The 15,857-nt window shown below is 40.5% G+C and overlaps 1 protein-coding gene across 7 annotated transcripts in view; it reads left to right on the plus strand.

The window, feature by feature from the left end:
- Positions 1 to 15,857, plus strand: part of szt2 (SZT2 subunit of KICSTOR complex) — a 164,016-nt gene that overhangs the window by 40,617 nt on the left and 107,542 nt on the right. For 6 of the 7 annotated variants that reach the window (XM_031311751.2, XM_036007501.1, XM_036007500.1 and 3 more), the window contains exons 27-34: positions 1,583 to 1,630; positions 5,619 to 5,746; positions 7,173 to 7,440; positions 9,050 to 9,221; positions 9,397 to 9,489; positions 10,529 to 10,607; positions 14,443 to 14,733; positions 15,004 to 15,139. In XM_031311751.2, the coding sequence (XP_031167611.2) occupies positions 1,583 to 1,630; positions 5,619 to 5,746; positions 7,173 to 7,440; positions 9,050 to 9,221; positions 9,397 to 9,489; positions 10,529 to 10,607; positions 14,443 to 14,733; positions 15,004 to 15,139 (1,215 nt within the window). The remainder of the gene's footprint in view (positions 1 to 1,582; positions 1,631 to 5,618; positions 5,747 to 7,172; positions 7,441 to 9,049; positions 9,222 to 9,396; positions 9,490 to 10,528; positions 10,608 to 14,442; positions 14,734 to 15,003; positions 15,140 to 15,857) is intronic. The other variant, XM_036007498.1, reaches the window with a different exon arrangement.

Below are 15,857 nucleotides of genomic sequence, written 5' to 3' on the forward strand. Positions count from 1 at the left end.
GTGACATCACTAAAAGAAGCTGGACTACTGCTGTTCCAGCGGCGGCAGCAGCAGCAGCGTGGCAGCAAAAGCATGATCCGAGCACTGACGCCGTTAGACACTCTGGATAAACTATTGGCTTGTTTACAATAGAGGTCGACCGATATGGTTTTTCTCCGGCCGATGCCGATCTTTAGAAATCAGGGTCAGCTGATGGCCGATTAATGCTGCTGATTTATTTTGGCCGATATTTGGCCGATATGTGCTTGTTTTTAAACCTCTATTTGAAAGATAAAATGTAACACTAATATACACAGAATTTCTCAACAAAAACATTTATTGAACATACTGTACACTTGTATACTTACACTTACACTATTGAACACCTGTATACTTCAATTAAAAATGTATAATGTAAAAACATACTGTATATTGTATAAATAATGTATGAAAAATATATTAAATAAACAAAACAGGTAAGAAGAAAATAAACTTTGTCAAATAAACTTTTAAATGAAGAAAATAAAGTTTAGTGCACTTAGCAGCATTTATTAAACTTCTGAGAATACAAATCTGCAAGCTTCACAGAAAGTGACATTAATCTCATTAATAATTAATATAGTGTTATTAATCTCAACACTATTTCCTCCTAACTCCTGTTGAATCACATAAGACTAGGGCTCTCTAAAGTCAATTCTTGTTCACCTTGTTTGTTAGATCATTGTTCAATTATCTGTGTATTGTTACATGTCCTGTTGACCTCATCAGGATCTTATCTGAGCAGATTTCTGTCATTCAAACAACTCTTGGTTGTAATTTAAAACTCGTCCAGCCAATTTAATAAAATTAAGGGTGTTATTCGTGCTCAAGTTCATAGATGCAGTTAATGGATACAGGCACGGAGAACTGACGGCTCTGTTAGCTCCGTTAGCGGTTAGCTAGCATCAGTTAGCTCCGTTATAGGAGTGGATGAGACTGCCACGGACAGGGGTAACAACCAGACTCTGATAAATGACATTCGGGGAGCTTCCACAGCGGTGTGGCCGCGGTGTTTTGTACGGTTTTATTAGTACAGTTAATCCCAAGGCAAGAACACCAGCAACATGCTACTACTAACGGTAGTGTCTGAACCTGAAGTGGCTGCGCGAGACACACGTCAAGACTTCTAGAGAGGAGGGGCTGGAGGCAGATGGTCTGGGTGCGCTGAAAGAAATGTCGCCTAGTCATGTTTTTAACACTAGGCTGCCCGCAGATGCGCCTGCCTATTAATCGGCTTGATATACTGGGATATTGGCCGATGCCGATTATGTTAAAAAATGCCAAAAATAAATCGGTCGACCTCTAGTTTACAACCTGTGTTACCGTCGGACTACTTTGTTTTAGTCAAGCTGCTATGTTCCCAGATTTTCAGCAATTTCTTTGGTGAGTACAATATTATCATAACTAATGATGGACAAAGTTACAGAAAGAAGCATGCAGGATCCTTTAATTGAAACGTTCCCCCACCATTGTTTGACATAACTGACCCATGAATGTTGTCACAATACGTTTGAGTCCAGTTGTTAACATGTGTGTCTCTGATTATCTTCACGGGTGAGAATAGAGCTCAAGATGCTGAATCCTGCGAGATGTATCAGCAGAAGCAGTTCAGGTAGCTCTGCTCGATTCTGTATCTCTGCTCCCCAGCTGCTCATCTTTCATTGGACGCGCTTGTCTTCTGTCCAGTGGGAAAGGGTGCCCTTTTTCTAATGCTGTCGGCTCTGAAGCCCCGGCGTGTCTGTGCGTCCTCCTCAGGCTTGTGTTGCTACATACACACAGCGGGTGCAGCGCTGCCACACACTGAACACAACAAACAATTCAACTAGTTTCCCTCTTCACACTAGTCAGTGTTAGAGTAGCGCAGGCCCAACGCACATCACCAAAACAAGTCAGAATGTTCACTTTAGGTATCAACCAATTATCGGCCCGGCCGATTATCGGGGCCGACATTTGGCAATTTGCAGATTATCTGCATGAGTGTTTTATTTTACTGATAAATGATAAAGTTAATTAATTAAAGTGTGCTACTTTGGTTCCGCTACGGCTCTGTTAGCAGTCTGCAACACTTGCAAACAAGCTGTTGGCATGTTAAAACTTCAGGAAGCTATTTTGTTTTTATTTATAATTTTTTTTTGACTGTGTATTATGTTTAAAGTTTCAGTTTTATTAAATGATTGCTTAAAGTGCTCATATTATGCTCATTTTCCGGTTCATAATTGTATTTAGAGTAGGGCTGCAACTAACGATTATTTTCATAGTCGATTAATCTGTCGATTATTTTCTCGATTAATCGATTAGTTGCTTGATCTATAAAAATGTCAAAACATGGTGAAAAATGTGGATCAGTGTTTCCCAAAGCCTAAGAGGACGTCCTCAAATGTCTTGTTTTGTCCAAAACTCAAAAGATATTCAGTTTACTGTCACAAAGGAGAGAAGAAACTAGAAGATATTCACATTTAACAAGCTGGAATCAGAGAAATCTTATTTTTTTTAATAAAAAAATGACTCAAACAATCGATTATCAAAATAGTTGGCGATTAATTTAATAGTTGACAACTAATCGATTAATCGATTCATCTTTGCACCTCTAATTTAGAGGTTATATCAGAATAGGTTTACATGTTTTAATTTTCAAAAAACACCATATTTTTGTTGTACTGCACATTGCTGCAGCTCCTCTTTTCACCCTGTGTGTTGAGCTCTCTGTTTTAGCTACAGAGTGAGGCATCACGCTTCTGTTCCATCTTTGTTGGGAGTCACACATGCGCAGTAGCTAGGTAATGACTACTAGCCAGTCAGAAGCAGAGTATGAGGGCGTGCCACGCTAGCAGCTAGGCGAGCATTAGAACACACGTTTGTCTCTGAAGTAAATGCTGGACTACAATAGAGCTGTTTGGAGCAGTTTGTGAACAGTGTTTTCTGTTGGAGATGGTAAGTCCCTTTGGGGTGGACTTTGGGCTTTTTCACTTTGTAAACCTATAACGTGCACAAAAAAGATATAGAACACAAAGGAAAGGCAAAAGGCATAATATGAGCACTTTTTAAAGCATTAAAACACACATTTGTGTAGGAGTTTGTAACATTCCTAAATGTTAATTTTGACTTTAAAGATTAAATTTTTTACTGTTTGTGTATATCAGTTCCAAATATCGGTTATCGGTTTCATTAACTACTAATAGTCGGTATCGATATCGGCCCTGAAAAAACAGTATCGGTCGACCCCTAGTTCACTTACCTTACGCAGTGTGTGTGAACTGCTGGCCTGTTGCACTGGTCAACAAATCACTTGTCTTTTGTCATCGTCATGAGTTTACACAGAGTTTTGCGAAAATGATCATCATCACCAGGAAGTCAGGAATCCAAGAAATAGGAATATCACATCATAGAGTGGGCAATGCCAAATATAAAGAATATTCAAGGGTGCCTGTGTTTGTGCATTACACAGAATGATTCCCCTCAGCTCTACAGAGCTTTTAACTTATTACCTAACTGTTTGCAACAAGTTCCTCTTCCCACAAGTAACCAAACATCAGTACGCTTTCAGTGTTTGATAATGATGTTTTACAGACTTACTGTTTTTTTAATTGACCGTATTTGTTCAGGTATTTTGACAGTGACATTGAGAAAATGAAATGTTCCTATTAATAGGAATTTCTGTTGCACTAATGATAACCGGTACAGCTAGGAGTGTAAGTGTTGTTGGCTGAAGCCACTAACCAGCGCTCTCTGCTGGTAACTACCCAGAAGTCCGGGAAGGCACCAATGAAATCTAACCGTGCTCAGCCTCACAACAGTGTCAGATTCGCTGTGGCATAATGATGCCGCCAGGTTTTAATATGTTGTGGTCATAAGTGTGCCCATGACTGCAAAAAAACATTCTACTGTACCTGACTTCCTTTTGATTTGGAGAACCACATACACTGGTGAGGAAACGAGGATAAAGTTTATGAGATTGCATGTAATAAAAACCGGGAGCACGCTATAGAAATCATACTCAAATAAAACCTATTGATCCATCCATATGCTGATACCAAATACATTGCTAAGTCGCTGACCACCACAGAAGCAATCATTTACTATCGGTACATTATAACACTATATTATTGATACAGTAGAGGGAAAAAAGATGATTATTATAAATTGATAGGTATGGGACAGATTTGATTTAATTTGAGATTTTTATTTATTTATCTCGAACAAACAGTATGTTGTAGGAAAAACACAAAATATAAAAACACAAACCGACAAATCAGCTTTTACCAAAGAACAATAAAAAGGATACGTTTGAGAAGGAGCTGGTGGAAGCATAATTCTTTTATAGTCATCAAATTACATTCTTCTCTAAACTTAATTCTGCAATTTGATCTTTAAAATCTTATATTATTTCATCTTTTAGCAGAATTATTTTGCAGATTTAATGATTTACAGTATATATATAGTATACTTTTTTTTTTATATATATATATATATATAATATATATATATATATATATATATATATATATATATATATATATATTTTACAATGCAAATTCAATACATTTAAACTAGTGAGTTCCAAAAGTAAAGTGTGTGTAGAACAACAGGTTTATTGAACTAGAGTTTATTCTAAGTGTGCTTGCAGCAGCTTGGCAGGAGACTGTGTATGTCGCAGCAGTTTGTCTTGACACCTTGCTGTTACATGAATGAAAACGCTTCGGTGATCGAGGTCTTTTTTTCCACCTGTTTCATGTTTTTTTCCTCCCTTTTGTCCTGATAATGTTTCAAACGCATGCTACAGTTCAGCTGTCCCTCACAGGCTTGTCGGCTCCTTGGACTTTGCTTACTGTAGTGGAGATCTGGGCTAAATCTATCTAAATGCTTATGCAAAATGACACGAATGGAATTGTCTATATGTCTTTTAAACTGACATTGTATTTTTGTTGGTCTTTGGTGTTTTTTGCCCCCAACGTCTCCTCCCAGGCAGCACGGCAATGGTTACGTTTAGGGTTAAGGTTAGGGTTAGCTGCCTGGAAGGCGCCGTTGGAGGCAAAAAACACCGTCGAGCATTTTTGTTACACATATGTGGAATAGGGCTGGGTATCATTCAAAAATGTACGATACCGATACCAATACCGTGACTTTGATACCGGTTTCTAAACAGTACTTTTTTCTATACCAATTTTATAAAACAGAAAGAGATGACAACATTAGAAATTATGCCACAAAGTTTTATATTTATTTTTCAGCTCCTACTACGTGAGTCGTCAATGTGTAACCTAGAGTTTTTCCTGCGTGTCTCTACGACGTGTAACGCTAGACAGCCAATCACATGTCACATTATTAGATCTTGGTAGAAGCATGCTGATTGGCTCATTGACACTAATGAGATTTACTCCTTAGGTATTGAAATTGGGTATTGAATCACGAGGCATTTTGTATTGAATACGATACCCAGCCCTGATGTGGGATTAAGGTTATATGCATAGACATAAATCTATTGGAAATCATGAAATGAAGTTCTAGTCCATGTGGGTTCAGCAGATCCTTTATTGGTCTTTCTAAATGAGTATGTATGTTTCCTGTCTGGGTGTGTCTGCTGTGCTCTTGTCCTGCGGCAGGTCCCTGTCCCAGGACCGCAGCAGTCCGTCCCCTTGGACCGACCTCCTGGCTCAGCCTCACAAACACAAGGAGCTCGCCAGCTACTGCAGCCTGCTGCAGGAGCACTACCACCAGAGCTACGTCAAAGGTGACCCACCAACATACACCTGGAACAGAGTTATGTCTGCCCGGGAATTATAAGTGTTATATTCTTCACTGTTTCATGTTGCTAGATATAACAATGATAACCTGGACTACGACGGAATATTGGCCGATTATTAGCCCATTATTAGCATGTCTTTACAGTGGCATGGCTAAAGCGTTCAGTATACTCTCCATTCCCGACCTGTCGCGCGACAGTGTGACGTCATGGGAGCGCCGTAACTGTTTATACTCGCGCGTGGTGGTCATGACACTAGTTGCAGTCTTCTCCTGAACAGTGGTGTCGCTAATGAAAGATGGCAGAACTGGCAGCAGCATTGACATCAATGTCAACAGTCCTATTTCGTCTGATCAAGCCTTTCATTCACCATAAAAGAACTCATCTTAACCCAGTACGTTTACAAGAGAGACTTGCAGTCACTCTGAGAGTCCTCGCATCCGGTTGCCCTCGAACTCATTAATGCTTCCTGTTTCCGCTTTGTCGTAGAGTGGTGCACGACCTCTGGTCAAACTTGGTTTATCTGTGCCTTTATTATCTGCTGGTACAGTGCAAAACTGTCCAGTTCAGTGTTTACACTCTGGCTACTTTAATGGGAAATGGGTTGACTACAACTCTTAAGGCTCGGGCTTTCAAACACACACGATAGTTGACTTATCCTTCATATATACTGTAAATAAAAAACTGTTTATGAATAAGAATGAATGCCGTAGGTGAAGAAAAATATCATGATAATCATATCATGTACGTTTGATAAGCAAGCAGAGGCAGCTCCAGAAGCTGGGAGTAAATATTTCTTGTGGAGTGCCTCAGTGTTCCATGCCGGGCCCCATTGTTTTCTCTTGGTACATGCTTGTCAAACTATAAACATGGCCTGAGGAAACGGTTTTCATATTAGAGCATACATGCAGATATTTGCACCACAAATCCATTGGAGAGTGCAAGTCAAACTGTCACTGACTTTCATTTGAATAATTAAAAATACACTGGTTTGTTTCAGATTGGTTAATCGCTACATTATAATACTACAAAAATCAGACAAAGCTTTGCGTGAAGTAGGGCTGGGTATCGTTCAAAAGGTTTCGATACCAATACCGTGACTTCAATACTGGTTCCTTAACGTTTTCCTAAACTTTTTCCTAAATTTTATAAAATAAAAATAAATTACACATTACAGCACAAATCTTTGTATTTAATTTTCAGCTCCTACTACGTGAGCCGTCTCTGCTTTTTCCTGCGTATCTCTACTTAGACTTTAGAGGCAATTAGGTCAGTGCCTAAAAGGTATTGAATTTGGTACCCAGCCCTAGCGTGAAGTGTGTTGTATTAAATTGTAAATGAAAGTCAGTGGCTGCGTGACTTACCAACGTGTGTGGAACACCAGTCGTTGATTTTCCCACCTTTTGCTCTGCAGGTGTGTACCGCAGCCTGCAGCAGTCCTACAGCATCAGCTCTCAGGACCTTCTGATGGCCATGGACTACTGTGAAGAATCCCTGCAGGAGATCGACGTCACCTCCTTCCTGCAGACCCTCTGCGGACACATCAGGGTCTTCAGGGAGCAAGCTGAGATTCCAGGATGGGGAGGGAATCCAAAAACTTCAAGGAGCCTTACCACCTTTATCATTGGAGAGGTTGAGGAGGACCGAGCAGATGACAGGGCTGCCCTGGCTTCCTCGTCCAGGTAAGATATGTTTATTAATGTATACTAAACATAACCAACCAGGGTTCAACATTAAAGGTCCTATGACATGCTGCTTTTTGGATGGTTTTATATAGGCCTCAGTGGTCCCCTAATACTGTATCTGAAGTCTCTTTCCAGAAATTCAGCCTTGGTGCAGAATTACAGCCACTAGAGCCAGTCCCACAATGAGCTTTCCTTAGGATGTGCCATTTCTGTGTCTGTAGCTTTAAATGCTATTGAGGAGGAGAGAGGGGGGGGGGCAATGTGGAGGGTGGGGGTGTGGCCTTGACCAACTGCCATGCTACGCACGTTTGTAAGCCATGATGTCTCTCTCTTTCTCATGGGTGGGCCAAATTCTCTGGGCGGGCAAAGCAGAGAAAGGAGAGGTAACCTTTCCCCTTATGATGTCATAAAGGGAAGATTCCAGATTGGCCCATCTGAGCTTTCATTTTCTCAAAGGCAGAGCAGGATACCCAGGGCTCGGTTTACATCTATCGCCATTTCTAGCCACTGGGGGACCATAGGCAGGCTGGGGGAACGCATATTAATTAAAAAACCTCCTAAAGTGAAATATTCATGCCATGGGACCTTTTTAAGGTTTTTTTTCACTTGTCCGGTCTGGCAAGTGAAAGAAAATTCTACTTGCCCCAGTCAATTTTTACTGGCCCATATACACTTATTTTTATTTTTATTTTTTTTTAAATTGTCGGAATCTACCTGCCCGACATGGCATTTTACTTGCCCCGGGCCATCAGGCTATATCAACCTTTATTGTTGAATCTTGTCAACAATTACAACTTTATAGTTTATTGCGTAGAGCTAAAAGAATGAATAATGACATGATATACAGGGTGAGAGATAAAAAAACAACAGCATGATAACACATTTACCTGCTTATGTTCAGGTTTGCATATACAGTGAAAAACTTAGGACACCCATGCTAAAGTTGACTAAAATGAGGAATAAAAAAATCATCTTTTGGAAATTGATTTAATACCTTAATTTAAAAAATTAGGAAAAATCCAATCTTTTTCTTTGTGAATGAATTATGTATCGTAAGTAAATAAAGTTCTTCCTTAAAATACAGGGGGCATAAGTAAGTACACCACTATGTTAAATTCCCATAGAGGCAGGCACATTTTTATTTTTAAAGGCCAGTTATTTCATGGATCCAGGATACTATGCATCCTGATAAAGTTCCCTTGGCCTTTGGAATTAAAATAGCCCCACATCATCACATACCCTTCACCATACCTAGAGATTGGCATGGGGTACTTTCCATAAAATCATCTCTCAATGCAAATCAAACCAGCTATTAGGCTAACTAAATAAATAATAAATAAAACCATGCCAATCTCTAGGTATGGTGAAGGGTATGTGATGATGTAGGGCTATTTTAATTCCAAAGGTCAAATTGCCTTGGTGAATGGTGCATACATACACAACCATACAAATTAATCATAAATTAGAAATAAGCCAATAAATAAGGATACAGAAGTAAGCGTCAATATCAGTGGGGGTCCGGGGCCTTGTTGATGAGGCGTTTTTTACTTGTTACCAATGAGCTAATACAATTATTAATGTCTAATGTTAATGCTTCTGACAATAGTATTGAAATGGAGGATGCCGCTGAAGCTGAATCTAGAGGGAAGTCCTCTCCTCCTACATCTCCACTGATCCTGGATGAGTCCAAGACAGCCAAGATCCCAGAGTTCCCTCTGACGCTGCTTCACGCACAGGCCAAGTGTGAAGTGTATCCAGATCTGCGCAACATAATACAGGTATTGTCTGAGCTCCTAATTATTAATCTCCTGCTCATAGTTTCATATTTTCAAGTAGATCTGATGATTCCTTTTGATCATAGACTGTCAATTGAGTAATTAGTAACTACATGAGCTAATAAGCTAAAAAGGTCAAACTGATGTCAAATTTGAAAAAGATCTAATCATTCAACAGGATAAATTCATGGGGATCGTGTCTCAGTATTTCAAAACTGTGCCCTCCAATCCACACTACTTCTTCTACTGCCCGCCTTCATACAAGAGAGACGTGAGTTGACCAAGTTGTGTTTGTGTTCATGTTCTAATTGTTATCCTTGTGTTTTTGGAAGACTGACTTGGCTTTGCTTTCATATCTCATTAATATCGTTGGTGATATGTAGGAAAATTAAATGATTCTGGATTAACGTTGCCTGCGGGAGAAAATAAGTAATATGTATTTCTTTAACCGAAGAAAAGAGACTGCGGGCCCTATCTTTCACCCAGTGTAAGTGTCTTTGCTAATCTAAGACCGACGCAGTCCAGCGGCCGCATCGTTTAAATAGCAAATGCACCTGCGCCCGTCTTTACGCCCATGGGCATGCTGGTCTTACAGAGAGGTGTGTTCAGGTGCATTCTTTGCGTATTGCTATCTTGAGGCAGCGGGAAGTGATCACACCATTCACCAACAAAAACCTGGTCTAATGCAAAATGCACCTAGGCTTGTGCACAGCGCGCGCACACTATGCTTGTTACACACACACAGGGAAGCGCGGCAGCACACAAACATGCAAAAGATTACAAATAAAAATATTACGGTGCATATCCGCCATCATAATAGCAATGCGCCATGGTACAAATGCGCCTGGCTTTTAAAGGGAATGGGAGATGACACTCTGATTGGTTTATTGCATGTTACGCCCAAAACACACCTATGATTAATGAAGACACTAAGTACAACCCTTTTGAACCATGCGCCCGGCACACGGACCCTTTTTTCTGCCGTCAAACTAGAAAAAGTGGATTTGGATACGCCCTACACGCACCTGCGCCATGCACTTCATGCCATGCGCTTAGATCGTTAAAATAGGGCCCTGTAAATCAGAGATTTTCAACAGGGGGTCCAGATAGTAGGCCCAGTTAAATCTGCAACTTCATTTTATACAATACATGTAGAAGGGGTGGGGTCCCTGCTCCATCTCTCTCTCAGTTAAGGGGTCCTTGGTTTAAAACACGTTGAAGACCCCTGCTGTAAATGGATGTCTCGGAAAGAGAAACCACTGCTCTTGATTGGACTGGATAAACCTTTGCACTGTGGTTTGTCTCCTCAGGAGGACTCTGAGGACGGCGAGACGGGGAGGAGACCCAGTGAGGAGCTGGTGTCAGAGGCCGAGCCAGCTACTGAGGATGGTGAGCGTCATTCACGAAGCTTTAGCTTTAATTAGGTACACCCTGCAATTATATTGTTTCATTCTGACAATGCATTTACATAGTTATTAAGTGCTTCACAGAGCAACAATAGATCTAAAATCAGAAAAGCAATATACATAATACAAGTGTAAGATCTCATGTCAGTGTCAGGATTTCATGTTTCCTAAAGCTTACATCAGTTGACCATTGTGAAAGGAGCAACATGGAATAGATTCTGATTACACAAAGTTCATAGGTTAGGCTAGCAGGTTAAGCTAAGTTAAATTAGGTGAATAGGTGAAGTCAGGATAAATTAAGTTAGGTTAAGACAGGTAAGGTAGTGTTGAGTCTGTTTAAGTTAGGTTAAAGTCCCTCTCCACTCAAAAGTGTTTTTTTCTTATGTTAGATTAAAAAACACCTCTCTAGTGACAACCTTTGTCTGACATCTTAGGTGACCTAAGATGTCAGACAAAGGTTGTCACTAGAGAGGTGTTTTTTGCATTCTTCTGCTGAAGGGAGAGATATCTTAGCCTGGTCCTACCAGACTCTGGTACATTTCATTTGTACAGAGAGTCTGGCCACTCTCCATTGACAAGTGTTAACTTCCTTGAAGGCGGGTACTCTGTTGAAGTTTAAAACTATTGGATCTGCACAGAGCCACTCTGGATCTGCCATAACCAATCGCTAACATTTGGTCGTGAAGGTATATCATGCGCATGTGCATTGGTAATACAACTCTTGTATGAGAATAAATATATAAACATGTATGCATGTTAATATGCTCTATATCTGTGATTGGTGTTGACAATACTTTATACACATCACCACTAGAGTGGTGATCGGGCCGCGTTTTTCTGTCCGAGCCCGGCCCGCGTCAGACAGAGCAGTAATCGAACCCGGCCCGAGCCCGTCAGGCATTAATATATTTATGCCCGAGCCCGACCAAGGTTATAATCGTTAACGAAAACGAACGAAATAACAAAAACTAGGTGGGAAAAAACATTGTCGTTAACTGAAATTAAAAATAAAAACGAGGCATTACAAAAAAACGATAACTAAATTAAAACTGTAATGTCTGTTTGCAAAACTAACTAAAATAAAATAAAATTATCGAGTAAATGTCCTTAGTTTTCGTCTTTGTTGATGTCTTTCGTAGAGCAAATAACGTTATATCTTTCCGACCATGACATTTCCCGTAGACATGTATAGTTTCCGACTGGGAACCCAGAAATCCCGACATTCCACGTCAAATTGAACACAACATAGTCCATGCCCCTCGCCTGGCATCATAGCGGTACCGAAAGTCGGAAGAAAGCGGCACCTATTTGATTATGACTGTGTCAGATAAAAGCAAGTGCCTTGCAGTGGAAGGTGGTAAAATATGTGGACAATTTATTAAAGGGAAAAATCCCACGAATTTGAAAGTACATTTGAGAAACGCACACAAGCTAGGAGGCTAACCTAGCTTACCTTAACAAGGTAAAGGAGAACGCAAAGCCCCCTTTCCCCGAAACAGAAGCTAACCCCGGTAACGTTACGGGCATGGATGTATGGGTACAGGGCCAGGCAGCATGACAGAGACAACAGCAGGACAGAGAACACTACAGGAAGGCTTTCACCGGCGACCCGATAGCTGCTGGTTAGTACATACGCAGGAACACCGGGAGGAAGCGTGGGTTAATATGTGGATTGATACTGGGATGTCTACACAACTGTGTGAGTCGATTGACTAAAAAAAGTTTGCCACTTTACTCGAACCAAAGTTCAAAACACCTGTTGATGTATGTCTTCTTTAGTCTGTTGCCATTTAGTTTTTTTTCCTGGAACATGTCACTTACACATTTTGCACTTACTGCAGCGTCTTGTGTAGACTGTTCACATATTAATGACCATGTAGGCTACATTTTATGTACTGGTGTTATTCTTCAATACATTGTGAATACATATTTCTAAAATTGTATGATGTTTTTCTTGAGTTATTATTACACAATACTTTTTGAATCCCCCGACAAATAACCCATATTACAAAAAAGACTAAAACTAATAAAAACTAAACTAAACTAGCAAACCCGCTTTTAAAACTAAACTGAATTTGAATACAAAAAGTCAAAACAAAATAAAAATAAAAACTAATGAAAAATGCAAAACTATAATAACCTTGAGCCCGACACAGTTAAAATCTCATTTTTTCTCATATTGACACATGTAGCCAACTCTGCTCCGGTTGCATCTACACGTCTGCTTCCTCTTTCTCTATCTCTCTTCTGCCCACTTACCACACACCCACACGCACAGAGCTCTCTTAAAGGAGCCGCAGCACCATTTTACAACAAATGCCTTGTCGCGCTGATGTGACCGAGCCCGACCCGAACCCAAACATCATTTCTAAATATCTGTCCGAAACCCGGCCCGTTGGGTCCCGTTGGGTCCCGTCGGGTCCCGTCGGGTCCCGTCGAGCTTGGGTCGGGTATCGCCACTCTAATCACTACACGTCCCAAATCCCAGATAAGTCGATGTTCATAAGAGGACATACTACATGTAGTGGTACATACTGTTCTGTACAAAATAGTACATTTCTTTGTCTGTAAATGACACATGTGCCTGTATACCATGTAAAACGCATTATTTGGTATAATAACAATGCATTATGGTAATTTCTGTCATTTTATTTTTGACCCATGACCAATAGTGAGATACACGAAATTGTGCTCCTCAACTTGTGATGGGATAGTGTCGGTACCCGATCTGTGCTGCCTGCACGATCCGTCCTGCTCATGCGCAAGATGTTCGAGCATGCGCAGATGATAATCCTGTTTTACGAGGATTTATGGCACTGCACAATCTGTTCCATGCTTCCGGTCGTAGTTGTAGCGGTCACAATTGTCTTTGGTGGCGCTAAGTCCTCATAGATCCACCAGAGTTTAGAACACCAGCACAAAGAAAGAGGAAGGTGACGGACATCCGGCGGAACCTTCGGCAGCACCTAAACAATAGGGCTGGGTATCGTTAAAAAATGTTCGATACCGGTTCCTGAGCGATACTTTTTTCAATTGCAATTTTATAAAATCCATTTTAACATAAATGGATTACAACATTATGCATTACGGCACAACTCTTTTAGATAAACTAATACGTGAGCCCTGTCTCGTAACTCAGAGTTTTTCCTGCATGCCTCCTCGACGTGTAACTTAAGATAATTAGCAGCATTATTAGATCTTGGTAGAATCATGCTGAATGTTTATTGGCTCACTGACTCTGATGAGATTTGCTCCTACAAATAAAGCTGCCTTAGGTAAGGAAATTGGGTATTGATTGGCGAGTCATTTTTCGATACTAAGGAGTGGGTTTGTGTGTCAAAAATGTGAACGATATATGTGGATGAGTGGGAATGAATGGTATATGTGGAGGAGTGGAATGTGTATAAATGGTATATATGGATGAGTGGAAGCATGGAGAGTGTATGGTTGGGGAGGTGGGTATGTAAAAGTATGAGTGTGAGCATGCATGAGTGTGTGAGTTTAAGATCCTGTGGAGTAGAGGAATACTGTTACTAGTAGGAGTTGTACTCTGATTGGAGTATAAAATTACACAGTATGCTGGTATATGTATTACTTCTTGATGGAAATAATAAAAATAATTATGAAAAAAAGAGATTTGCTCCTTAGGTATGGAAATTGGGTATTGAATGATGAGTCATTTTTCGATACTAATATTCGGTCGGTGCCTAAACCGTATCGAATTCGGTACCCAGCCCTACTGAACAATGCCGGAAATGAATCGTCATCGATTAAAGACTAGTGATATGATAATGAACAGTTGGTTGGTTTGTGTGCAGAGCACTTGTCGGGTTGCTGCATCATGACGGAAAGCGACACCGATTTGGTGGTGGAGTATGAGGAGCATCCAGGCACCAGTTCCCACGGAGACGGTGACGACCAGTCCCTGTCAGACTCCAACACTGTCAACCAGGACCAGGACTCCTTCAGCATCCTGGAGGGAGACTCCCTGCTGGAGGCCGAGGGGCCACAGCTGGACATGCCCCCGCTGTTCGTTCATGTCACTTGTTCGGTGAATTTGAAAAGCTGCCACGGCTCCATGCCCATACAAACACTGCCCACCTGCCTTGGTGAGTACAGCCTTGATTGTCTCTTCACTTTACCAGAATAGAGACACCCAACGTTAACGCAAGAGTCTGGTTAAGATCTCTGCCTTTCTCCCAAGAGAATATTCAGAATTTTTTAACAGCCTTCATGCATTCATTCATCAAAACGGGTCTTTTGTCGTCAGCTTTTGTCTTTCCATCTTCCCTCTGTAAAATCTTTAATTGAAACGTTAAGAGTTTACCACTGAGACTATTGCTTTTGTTACCGTGCTTATTTCAGTTTTGTGATTGCAGGGGAGATTATTTCCTTCCTGGAGAATGCTGAGGCCTTACAGTCTGTGGATTTGAATGAGCTCTCGGTCACATTAGATATTTTTGTCCTGACACTGCCTGTGGAGATTGAAGTCATGGCCGATTTTCATCATAACAGGTGAGTCAAAGTGAGCAAAAAGCCACAATTCAGCAGGTTTGCAAGAAAATAAAATTATAGTGTAAGGTTTTTTTGGACACGATATTTGTTATTTCAGTTTTTATGCCTCCAAGCCGGTGACAGCCCCGACCGAGGCATTACCAGGGTTTCCGCTGGGTCTTAAAAAGTCTTAAATTCACTGAAGTATTGTGTTCTAGGTCTTAAATCATTTTAAACAGGTCTTAATTTTCCTACGTCCATGTAACTCTACCTCTAATGCTCTTTTTTTATTCTGTGGTGTTGCAGTTTCTTTCGCTAGTCCAAATATAATTTCACTGTATTACGACTACAAATGAGACCAACATGCAACTGATATTGCATCGGCTTTCGTGTTATTGGCGCAAATCTCTTTCAGATTGTACCACGGACATAAAACAGATTTTATTCTTCAGCTATGGGGAAGTGCAAGTTTAGCGATACTTGGCTTGAAAACACAAATTTAGGGCTTAGTTGATGTTGTGATAAAGGACTTACATTTCATTCATAATGGTCTTAAAAAGGTCTTAAGTCTTAAAATTGTTTTGGTGAAACCTGCAGAATTATGTTTTCAGGTTGTCTGTCCGTTCTATTCTTGTAAACGCTTTGAGGGAATTTCTTCCATTTGGCAAAAACATCCACTTGGGTTCAAGCATGAACTGATTAGATTTTGGTGGTTAAGTTCCCTGTGACTTCACGAAAC

The sequence above is a fragment of the Sander lucioperca genome, chromosome 11 (assembly GCF_008315115.2).
Source record: "Sander lucioperca isolate FBNREF2018 chromosome 11, SLUC_FBN_1.2, whole genome shotgun sequence".
NCBI lineage: Eukaryota > Metazoa > Chordata > Actinopteri > Perciformes > Percidae > Sander > Sander lucioperca.